The sequence below is a fragment of the Phascolarctos cinereus genome, unplaced genomic scaffold, assembly GCF_003287225.1.
Source record: "Phascolarctos cinereus isolate Bilbo 61053 unplaced genomic scaffold, phaCin_HiC Scaffold_726;HRSCAF=1367, whole genome shotgun sequence".
NCBI lineage: Eukaryota > Metazoa > Chordata > Mammalia > Diprotodontia > Phascolarctidae > Phascolarctos > Phascolarctos cinereus.
This window is the reverse complement of record NW_027556098.1, coordinates 139754357-139766977: the sequence shown is the minus strand read 5'-3', so window position 1 is coordinate 139766977 and position 12621 is coordinate 139754357. Positions and strand designations below refer to the sequence as shown.

The window sequence follows — 12621 nt, the reverse complement described above, 5'->3', positions numbered from 1 at the left end:
TAGAAGGGTATGATTAGATTGTATGCATGTATGTGTGTGTGTGTGTGTGTGTGTGTGTGTGTGTGTGTGTGTGTGTGTATATATATATATATATGTATATATATATATATATATGTATGGAATCATTTGTACCAAAGAACTCAGTTTGGACACCCACTCCAAAGTCTGTCCGATCACATTAATTCTCATAAACCTACTTTGCAAGTGAAGAGGTCTAGAGGTTTGGGGGTTTTCCTGATTGCAACACCGTGCCCTGCCTGAATGAATTCAACTAAAATCTTCTTCCAGACAGGTGAAAAGTTTATTAGTGATAAAACACTTAGGCCTGGTAACGTCTGTAAGCATGAGGCGGCATGAGAAAATCTCAGCCTTTTGTGCATGAGATTCTCAGCATCTGAATGGGGACCAGGGTGGATCTTTTATACAATAAAATCACTTTGGGTGGCCGGGGGTGGGGGTCAGGGGGTACTGGAAAAAGGGTCTAGGTAAGAATTCTGATTGAGAGGTTTGAGAGAGTGAATAGCTTTCAAAGGGAGGTAAGGGAAGTTGATAAGGAACCTGAAAGTTTAAGGATTTTATGGGGCCTGTAATGAAGGGAACTGGAAGGCATCTGAGTAAGGTCAAAAGGTGAGGCTAGGGCTTTCAAAGGGAGATAAGGAGCTGGGGTCTGTAGACAAATGAGAGCCAGATTCCCTCTGGAGCAAGGGGTTAAGATCTCTGCTTAAGCTCATACTCTATCACAAGTAGAACAGTCAGAAGACTTTTAAGGTCTTCCAAATTCCTATTTAGCTTTTCCTAGTCTCAACTAGGATGATTTCTATCAATAATTTCCAAGAGGATGTTATTCCCCTTCCTGCACAAGGATTTAGCCAAACTGGACTTCTTTCTCTTTGACACTCCACCTCTCATATTTCCCTCTTCAATTCCACATCAAACACACACACATATAAATTTATATGTATATACCTGTATATATATATATATATATATACACACACACACACACACACACATATATATATATATACATACATACATATATGTATGTATGTATATATATATATACACCACACACACACCACACACACATATATATATATACATACATACATATATGTAGGTACATATATATGTGTGCATATACACATGGATATGTATTACTATATATATATGTATGTGTGTGTATATATATACACACACACACACACACACACACACACACACACACACACACGTATATGTATAGACATATTCTCAGACCCCAAGTTAAGAAAAGCTCTCATTGAATCTCCTTCTGCCCTCTCTAGTTTCTGAAAGGTACTCAGAATAAGACCTCTCACTCCTCTAACAAAAAGAGAACTGAGGCAGAGATAAACAACTGATCCCCACAGATTGTGTTGGGTCTGAGAGAGAAAATTTATCTGCTTTCTTCAGATGGAGACATTTCTTTTTTATCAGATTAATAGTATTGCCGGCCATGGTATTCATAGGCTATGTCATTTTAGGACTAAACATTGCATCTATCCTTGATACACATATGTTTTTCCCCAGTTCTTTTACATGAAACTATTTTTTTTTCTCTTTAGTTCCATGCATTGGGATTTATAAGGAAGGAAAAAAATGGAATTTTGATGAAATGCTGTCTTACATTTAAAAAAAATGTGTGAAGGATTTCCAACTTTAAAAATATGATGTAGGCCCAATATTGAGTAGTACTTATTTGCCAATAGCTGACTATTATTCCCTTGGGGAACTGGTATAGAAGCAGAGTGAAAGAAGGGAAAGAGCATTATTATGAGTCAGCACTCTTCTAATTTTGAAACTTCTTACATCCATGAAGAAGAGCTCTTGGCCCTACATTCTATACAAGAAACCTTTGATATTGTTACACTTTTTTACTTGTCCGTACTATGTTTATCTTCCTGCCTCATTCCTTTCTACCTCCATTAAATGTTAAATGAGCACAACATTTCTGAGCAGGGCACTCCAGACTCTTGCCATGTGCTTGTGAATCTTATTCAACAATCAAGAATGAAGTAATTTCTCTCCAGGTTCCCCATTCCCTCTGGGAGCTAAATAGTTCAGGTCTGTATGTCAGATGGGAGTAGTTTAGACAAGAAGATATCTTCAGTTCAATTGAACTACTGAGTTTAAAAATGACAGGAATGAAAATTTTCTTCTCACTTTTCTTTCTTTTCATCTCCATTGTTTCATATACCCCCAGCATTACACACACATAACACATTTCTCTCTACAAACTCGAGGTCTTGTAAGATCTATCTAATGTATAGGTAGAGGAGGTGTTTTCCTTTCTAGGAAATAAAGAAGAATTACATAATGCTTTGCAATTAAATTTCATTGGTGGTCATATTTCTGTTGAAAGGCAGATTAGTCACTGGACTTCTGTCTCTAATAATTCTTGGTTTTCCTTAGAACATATTAAGGTTATAAGTAAGAATGTTTCAAAACCAGAAAAAAATGAAATGTGAAAGAATGAGAAAATACTCCCAAATCCCCATTTCTGTCATTTATAAAGGGCAACTGAGCTATGTAGATAGTCAGCCATCCTCAGCTTTGGGAAGTCCTCTATCACATACTGAAAATGGGGACAGGAACTTAGTTATCAATTTTTGTAGGTGCCGCAGGGAGTTCCCCAAACAGAGGAAATCACACAGGTATATCTTTAAAAAAATGTCTTCAATCCTGATGGACAGTTCCCTAGACTATTAATTTTCTTTCTCTTCCTTGATGTCATCCTTTTCTCCTTTTCATCATTTCCAGCCTTTACCTCTTCTCTCATTTTTCTGTTCTCTTATATCTTTTCATTTAATCCCCTTTGGTTCACTCCCTAGTCAGCACAGGTCCAGATCTTAAGCAAAAATTCAGTTCAGTTCATTTAGGACAACATATTGTATTTATGGCCTAATTAAGTAGTGGTTAGTAGGTTCAGTAGGGTGTGGGGAATGATTCAAAGATCAAGATACCCTTTCTTCCCTTGCTAGCTTATAATCTTATAAGGAGCTTAAACTTGAAGAAACAAAGAACTGAGTGATAAATTTTTCCTGTCCAGTGTTTCATCAGAATTTATCTAAGTGATAAGTTTACTTGAGAAAGTTACCACAAGCACTTAAAGAATACTGGAGACAAAAGCTTCTAGACATGGTGATAAAAAGAGCATTAGAAGAGAGATACAGTATTTGTGTCCAGTAACCTAAGGAGCTGGAATTTGTTAATATGTAGTAGATGCAATGCACATGTTTTCCAAGATAAAAGTTTATTGACTGGAGCTGTAAAGCTGACTTAGAAAGATGAAAAGAAAAAGAGTTCTAACCTTTTTGAGTTATGAGAGTTCTACTAACCTCTTACTCTACAATTCAGTCTGTCCTTTGGGGAAAATTAAATTTTAGAGAAATTCATTTTCCTTATCTGCCATTTCAGGCCTAGGAGCTTTTACTTTGTGGATCACTTTGTTTTCCTTTGCATAACTGCTGTTTGTTTCTGGGATTGCTTGGGAATATCTGTCCCATTGTATTCTCCCAAGGCTGTCTTTCTGTATTGGCTAAAAGGTACACTCTATTGCCTGAGGAATGCCTTTGTGGATCTTTCAGAGAGAATAATGTGTTAAATTTACTTGAATAAACATACAGCATTGTTGTGGTGATTAGCATTTAGTACCTAATGGAAATGGTAAATAGGATATGTGAGTAGTTGTGGTATTTATTTGAAGCTGGCATATTTGCTTATCCAAATTCATTGCTTTTTTAGAACAATGAAGTCTTTATATAATTCTTCTGTTTACCAAGTTATGTAAGGTTTCCCTGTAGATAATCCTTTAAAAATAGACTGATTATGATATATTTCATTTGTTGAGGACTGAGAAGGGAATTATATATTTTTTCATGTAATTACATTTGATTCTAGTGAGGTTCGCAGGATAAGATTTAGAACTGGAATCAACATTAGGGGCATTGGTTGCAATGTTTTTATTTTACACATGAGGAAACTGAGGCAGGGAAAATTTGTAGTGTCATACAGCAAGTTGGTGTCTGAACATGGCTTTGAACTCAGATTTCCTGACTCAAGATCTAGCTCTATATCCAGTGGGCCACATAGCTGTCTATGTCTGTTATGTGTGCCACTACCCATACTATTTGCTTTATAATGTCAGTTCTCAGAGGATTCAGACTGAGCCTGTTAATTGGTTCTGTATGGCTCTTATTGAAGTAAAATTCCCAGGCACTTCATAAATGTAAAAAAATTGTAAACTACTTAAAGACATAATTTATTTTATCATAAAATACATAGCATATAATATTCACAGTAATTAATATTTGTATCATGTTTAATGTACTTTATAGGAGTTGTCTAATGTGAGATTCACAACAATCCTGAAGGAAGTAACATCTGAATTATTTTCATCACTATTTTATAGATGAGGAAACTGAGATTCATAAAAGTGACTTATCCATGGTTTCTTAGCTAATGTGTCAGAAGTAGGATTTGAAACCAGATCTTCTTGACTTTGAGATTTGCACTTTGTCCACTAAGTCAAGGTACCTAGCAATGTTTTAGGTTTGATTTATTTGGTGTTTCTGGAACTGAGTTGGTTAATAGTAATTATACTGATGATGTTGCAGAGGAATTTTAATCTTGGGTTTACCACTGCTCCTCTGACTCTAGATTTATTAATTCCTTCTGTTATGTCATAATGGTAATAATATGTAATTATCCAACTAGTTGTTCTGTCTATATGATACTGAATAGCTAAGAAGCTAATTTTACAATCAAAGAATCTAAGTTCAAATTATAGCTTTGCCACTTACTACTTATGTCAAGATACCTCACCTGCCTGGTCCTCAGGTTCCTCAAAAAACAAAAAGTATGCAATTGGATGGCTTCTAAATCTCTTTAACTCTAAATCTATTAACAAATTCCAGACTGACTGAATTCCTTTGAACTTATCCATCATGCTTCCAGAAACCTCATCACCTTCCCTGTCACATCAGCCTTGATACTCACCCCCTCATCAGTACCCTCTGATCCTAGGAGCTCTCTGATTGGAGAGTGAAGTGGAAAAAGCTCATCTCAGAACTTCCATTTATGGAGGTTGCCTAGACTAGGCATCTCCTCATTTTCCATCTAGCTGCATTTGTCTTGACCTTTCTCCTTTCTCCTTTTTTGCTCCATTTTGCATGTTGCCTTTCCAAATTTGATTATAAGCTATTTGAGGGCAAGGTCTATCATATTTCTTATTTGTATTCCCAGTACTTAGCACAGTTCCTGACATATAGTAAGAGTTTAATAAATGATTATTGATTGACTGTCAACTGATTAAAATTTGGCATCAAATGCACATGGATGTGTATGCTATATTTTTATATATATATATATGTGTGTGTGTGTGTGTGTGTGTGTGTGTGTGTGTGTGTGTGTGAATAATATATGTGCTTAAAAACACTGTGCTGATCTGTTGTTTAATAATTATCTAGGCATAATATACTCTTTCAGCATATCATCTGCTGATTTCTGCTTGGGCCATTTTTTACCAGCAAAGTATCTTCTTTCTTCAATTGCTTAGAAATATTTGAAAGCTTTTTCAGGCTCCCCAGTTGAGGTGTCCCAGGATGTCAGATGGCATTGTGAACCTCCAAACAGGAACCTACAACCACTTAGCTTGTGCCTATGAGTCTACTTGACATATTTTCTTTTAATAACTCGTAGCTGAATGTTGAGTGATCCCGAAATTAAGGTCAGCTTCTGGTGGTTGTTTTATATCAACTGTCAGATTGTAGAATAAAAAATGGCTTTTATGGGTTTGCTTTTTTATTGTTTTGCAGGGCAATGTCACTTTTTCCTGCTCAGAACCACAAATTGTTCCCATCACTTTTGTCAACTCAAGTAGCAGTTATTTGTTACTGCCTGGCACCCCCCAAATTGATGGGCTCTCAGTGAGTTTCCAGTTTCGAACTTGGAACCGAGATGGTCTGCTCCTGTCAACGGCACTGTCAGAGGATTCTGGAATCCTGCTGCTCTACCTAGAGGATGGGATGCTGAAGCTTATTATCCAGAAAATGACAGAACACTCCATGGAAATCCCCCCAGGTATCTGATCTTTCTCTTGCCCTAGTCAAATTTGTTTTTTAGTCATTAAACCAACCTTAGGATATTTGGCAGAGTTCTGATAAGAATTTAAGAGTATATCTGCCCATCATAGAGACAAGTTATTACTCCACTGCCCCTTCTTCAGGCTTCTTTTCATCTGAATTTTAGTCTGTGGTCAGGTCCTTTACTGCTGTATTCTTAATTATTTCGGTTAGCAATCATGTGTGTAATATGTCCAGGATCATACTGCATGACATGATAGTACATGATGGTACAGAAAAAATGAAAGGAAGGAAGAAAATTTTAGGATTAAAGGTGAAGTAAATGATGATGATGATTAACAGTAAACCAACCATAAATTTCAACAATAGTGTGAGATTTCATTGTGCTGTCAGAGTATTATTCATGGTCCATACACACACTTTTTTTTTTTAATTTCATCTATTTTTATGACAGCCTTTTATTTTCCTCTTTGTTGGGATATTTTGTTTTCAAAAAATAACAAATTATTTTTCAATTAGCATTTGTTTTTCACCTCTCACCTTCCTTTATGTGTGTGTGTGTGTATGTGTTTGCTTGTGTGTGTGTGTGTGTGTGTGTGTGTGAGAAAGAGAAATAAGTCCTTCTATCTTATATGCATTTTTTTTGCTTTGCATAGTCATACCCTTTTTATGGATTATTTAATAGAAACAAAGATGTACAATGCTGTGCTGAAAGGAACAACAGAATAGTGTAAAAACTTAACCTTAGCTCTGCATTTCCCACCTCATTCCCTATTAGCTTCATTTCTTCTATTTGTTTAATCTTTTCTCTATATAAATTAGTGTTTGCGCAGGGTTTACTGACATAGTTGGTAAGGACTCAGAGTGGAGGGAGGGCCTCTTCGTTTTTGATGAATGGGTCTCTCCTTGAATTGTACTTCCTTCCTTCCTTCAAATGATGTTTATGGTGTTCTCTTAAATTATGGAGGAGGAAGTTAAAAACCCTGAAAATTGTGTCATCTCTCAGCCCACTGAACAGTGAGTAAAGAGGCCAGGGTTGTTTTTGGTTTTTGATTGTTTGTTTGTTTGTTTTATTTTAAGCTTGCTTCATCTCTGACCATGTGATCTTGGTTAAGTTATTTCAACTTTTTATGCCTTACCATCTCCAGCAGGAGAATGGAAATAATAGCTGCCTTTATTCATCCGGCAAGAAATGAATTGAGAAACAATGTCAAATACTTCTCTGAGCTAACTAATCAAACAGGCCTTAATAAAGTGAGGTTTCCTTTTAATCCAACATTTTTTTATTGAGTGACTGACTATGCGAATCCACAGAAGGACTACTTTGATACTTCCTTGTTATGTGAAGTTGGCACAGGATCCTTAAAGTCTATGCTAACAGAGTGGTCCGGCAGGTCCTACCAAGCTGGAAAGACTTTGAATGTTTGCCAACTGATAGACTGTGTGTATCTATTTTTTGAGTACCAGCTTGTTGAAATAAGTCATTTTATCCCCTTGACAATAAGGTAATGAATTTTTAGCCCCAATAATTCTTGAGGATAATCTACTAAAACTTGAAGTTTTTCAAATGCATTGATAGAATGAATACCAGCAAAGATGAAATCCCAGATCCCTGACAGTATTGACATGTGTTGTGTACTTTGTGGTAGGGACTAAGAGAGGTAAAAATAAAGAAATGTAGGGGCAGCTAGGTGGCTCAGTGGACAGAGCACTGGCCCTGAAGTCAGGAGTACCTGAGTTGTATCTGACCTCAAACCAAAGGCTTGACACTTATCAGCAGTGTGACCCTGGGCAAGTCACTTAACCCCAATTGACTTAAATAAACAAATAAACAAATCAATCAATCAATCAATAAGTAAGTAAATAAATAAATGTGAGAATTGGCTCCTTCCTTCCAGATTCTAGATTGTCCCAAAATAAGTCATGTGGAAAATGGGTGAAAATGAAGTTCAGAGGAATGTAAAATCAATGTAGTAGTGGCCTAGGATGGCCACATGGAAGAGAATGGTTCTGGAATGAAGAATAAGATTTAGATTTGTGGCGAAGGAAGCAGTATCTTCTGTGTCAGAGGAAATAAACTAAAAAAAAAAAAAACATGGCCAAAGCTTGAGAGGAGGAAAGAGCATGGTGGATTCTGGGTAATATTGGAGGGATAGCCTCATTGGAGAAAAAAGTTTGAAATTGGAGAGCAAAAGACCAGATGTATTATACATTTAGATGTGACATGTAGACTTTGGCTGGAATTTGGAGGCACTGTGATCTTTCCTTAAAAATCAAGAACTTGAATGGGTCTTCCTGTGAAAATTGTAAGACCTAAGAATAATTTCCTCTACCCAGAAGGGTTTTTGAATGACTTTTTCACAGTTTTATTTGGGTTCAGATAATCATTGAGAATTCTAAAAGTTTCACCAAATAAACGAATCAATCATTTATTAAGTTTCTACTAAGCATATGAGAAACAAATCCAGGCACTGGAGATACAATGACAAACATAAAGTTATATTTTCCAGTAAGGAGATCTCAATATAGCAAAGAAGAAAACATCAACAGAAATAGCTGTATATAAAATCCAAACAAAGCAAATTTGAGACTCTGGAGTGGGGGGTGGGAGGAGAGCAAAAAAGGCCTCAGGCAAAAGGTGACACTTCAGAGGTTCTTAAAGCATATTTCTGAAGTGCTAGAAGCAAGGAGAGAAAACACTGCAGTCAAGGAAAAGCAAGAAACCAATTTCAGAGCTGTATGAGTCTGAGCTCAGACTTCCTGGATTAACAAAGAAAAATAAAAACTTGGTTGCAGTCTGTCTCTAATTGGTGAGATTCTTGAACGTGGAGTCTTGTAGGCCCTAGGTAAAAAATACAATTTTAATATTCTATGGGCCCTAGTGGTACTTTGCTCCAAAACATCCAGGTGGTAGTTGTATTATTAAGTGCATCTCAGTCCATTAAAACAGTTTTATGACTGGAAGAAAAACTTGTAAAAGCTGTCACACTCCCCTAGTGCCTGACAAAAAAAAAAAAAGCCATCCACCTCCTCTTATTTGCCTTGTGAAAATTACTCAAGTTAATTTTTTTTTTCTTAATTAGCCATATACTTCTGCTTACATCTGGAAAGGAACCTATCTGTATACTACTTGCATTGTGTACTTCCTTCATTTGGAAGATGGTGAACTTCCTGGTCATTTCTTCTAAATAGCTGATGACTTTTTTATTTTTATTTTTTTATTTTTTTGCTTCTCAAAATTTAGATTGCTTCCATAGTGACTCACTTATCAAGAGAAACAAAGTCTTCTGTTCAGATTTAAAAAGCCAGAGTATCCTCACTATCTAGACATAAACTGAATATACACAGCTTGGTAGGCTCCATTTCCTCAGTTGTAAAATGGGAATAATAATGGCATCTACCTTTCGAGGTTGTTACGAGAATAAAGGGAAAGATAATATTTGCAAAGAACTGAATATGGTGCCTGGCACATAGTAGGTGCTTATTAGATGCTTATTTTCCTCTCTCCCTCACTCCTTCCTTCCTTTCCTTCCTTCTTTTCTTCCTTCCATAGAACACTTCAGGAAGTACTTGGGAAACAATTCTGGATATAGTCATACCCTTAGGAAAATTGCAAATAGAAGCCAACGAAGTAACCTCCATTATTTGCAAGATACTGTAGAATTGTCCCCTTGGTTTCAGTAGTCAAAATTTTTAGTAACTTTGGTTGGCCTACTGATGTTGCTGCCTTGCAGGAAGTAGATATTAGTGTGGATAGATTAGGAATCAATATACCCAAGACATCTAAGACTTGTCCAGATCTCTCAATCAGAGAGACAGAAGAGAGAGAGAGAGAGAGAGAGAGAGAGAGAAGAGAGAGAGAAGAGAGAGAGAGAGAGAGAGAGAGAGAGAGAAAAGGAGAAGGAGAAGGAGGAGGAGACGGAGGAGGAAGAGGGGGAGGAGGAGAAGAAGGAGGAAGAGGGAAGGAAGGAAGAAGAGGTAGACTCCAAGTAACCCTAAGGAAAAAAAAACTGCAGTGACATATTTCAGAGACCTTGATTCTTGTTTCTAGTCTTTCATATGTTGTACATGATTTTTCTAATGTTATTTTGGACTCTTTCATTGGAAACAAAACAAGGAAGCAAAAACTAAATTCATCCTCAAAATAGAAGTTGTCTGAATGTAGTTGTTCCAGTAGATGAAGTATCAAGGAGTTAAAGCACATGATGAAAGCTCTCTATATTTTTTTATGCCATTCTGTTTAAAGATTGAAGTCATTTTTTTTCTCCCTCTTTTTACCTGACCCCTTCTTCTAGCCCTTACATATGTGGACGTGCATAAAAGTCAGGACAGTAGCAACATGTACTCCTAGAACCTTATCTGTTATCACTTTTTAAAAACTTCATATCTGAGGAAAATCTGTCTTATGCGTATATCTAAAGGATTCTATTGACTTACTGTAGGATCATAACATCATGGGCTTAGAGCAAGAAGGGTACATAGAGACCATTTATTCTTTGCAGTTCTCTTATTTTACAAATTAAAAAAAAAAGGAGATACAGATATGTTTTATAAGATCAAACCGGTGACAAGTGATAGTACTAGAACATAGGTTAAGGGAAACAAAGATATTTGAAGATGTGTTTAATCTTTGAAGTTGACACCAAGGAAGTGATGACATAACATGCAAGTGAATTGGATTTAAGTGAGGGAGGCTGGTGCAAACTCACCACCCTCACTTTCTCCCCCCACAGGCATCTAGGTGGGTAGCCCTAATTAGGATCAAGAAAAAGGAGACAGCCTGAAGGCTGAGGCTGACTTTTTGTTTACAAACAAAAAATTCCCTGCCTTTACTTTTGTTTCTATGCAAAAGTAAGAATTCCTGCCCATGCAGATGCCTTGCTTCTGGGAGAAGATTGTCTTACTCAGTTATACCTATCAGAGATCGACTGACCTTTTCAGAAGTAGGGTCCTAACAAAAATAAGAGGAAAAGAACAGATCAAAAAATAATAATTAGTTATTAATATAATGATATAATACTGATTTTTCTCATAACTGAAGAATTCCTGTAGAGGAGAGGAAACTTCAAGTTCTAAGATTCTGCCATGCTATGAAATCAGGAACAAACACCCTAACAATACCAAATGAAACCATATATAAGAGATGGGATAGTTTCAAGAAAGAATAGTTAAAACAAAGTTGACATGTTTAGATTTTATATTGTAGATAATAAAAACTTAGCCTTGTCAAAAGAGGAGTCATATTTTGGTCAATCACTTGACAAATGGGGCAAACCACTTATACAATTGATTGGTCATAAAATCATAGGATTTAGAGCTAGAAGGGAATTAAGTTATCATCTATTACAACCCTCCTCTCCTTTTTCTGATTAGTAAACCTTGGATCAAAAAACTAAGTAATTTCCTCAAAGTCATACAATTCAGAAATAACATAACTCAAGATTTATAACTCCAAAATCCGACATGTTTTCCCTACTCTTATTGTTTGCCTTTGTAGTGGGTACAGAGAATTAACAAAAAACAAACAAACAAACAAAAAATACTTTAAAGACCATATGGAAGAAAAAGGCAAACATCACATACATACTTCTCCCCCACACTTTATTTTTATTCCTTGAATATTTTAAAGAACATGTAAAAAATTCACATTAGGTTTTTTTAAATTTGAGTTCCAAATTCTCTCACCCCCTGCTTCCACTCTCCCTCTGTGATTAAGCAAGCAATTTGATATAGATTATATACATGCAGTCATGCTAAACATATTTCCATATTAACCATGCTGCAAAAAAAAAAAGACCAAAAATTAAATAAAATTAAGTATGCTTTGATCTGCATTCAGACACTATCAGTTCTTTCTCTTGAGGTAGATAGCATTTTTCATCACAAATATTTTGGGATTTTCTTGGGTCATTGTATTGATCCAAATAACTAAGTTAGTCATCATTGATCATTGAAATATTGTTGTTACTATGTACAACGTTCTCCTCTCCTCACTTAACTTTGCATCAGCTCCTATAAGTTTTACCAGGGCTTTTTGAAACCAGTTGGCTGACCATTTCTTATAGCACAATAATATTCCATCAGAATCATATACTACAATTTGTTCAGCCATTCTCCAATTGATAGGAATGTCCTCAATTTTTAATTCTTTGCCACCACAAAAAGGGCAGCTATAATTTTTTTTGTGTACGTATAGGTCCTTTTCTTTCTTTTTTTTAATCTCTTTGGGATACAAACTGAGTAGGGCTATTGCTAGGTCAAAGGTTTTCAGTTTTGTAGACTGTGAAAGGACTCTCAGACCTGGGTGAGACAGGAGTGGTGTCCAGCACTGGCCCTAGTGCAGCCTCGGTGTGATAGCCACTGGGGTAACTGCTGCTTCCAGAGCTCTCAGCCCACAGACAGTGGGGGGAATTGGGTGGCTGATCAGAGGGGGATTGTTGGAATCACTTTGCTAGAGCTGAGCCAGGATTCTCTTGCTTTACCCATGCTTGGATGTATGTCACAGTCTGACTGGAGG

At 36.3% G+C, this 12621-nt stretch overlaps 1 protein-coding gene across 3 annotated transcripts in view; it reads left to right on the top strand.

The window, feature by feature from the left end:
- CNTNAP5 (contactin associated protein family member 5) overlaps positions 1-12621 on the top strand; it is a 915392-nt gene that overhangs the window by 446032 nt on the left and 456739 nt on the right. For all 3 annotated transcript variants that reach the window (XM_020963128.2, XM_020963129.1, XM_078146792.1), the window contains one exon: positions 5838-6102. In XM_020963128.2, the coding sequence (XP_020818787.1) occupies positions 5838-6102 (265 nt within the window). The remainder of the gene's footprint in view (positions 1-5837; positions 6103-12621) is intronic.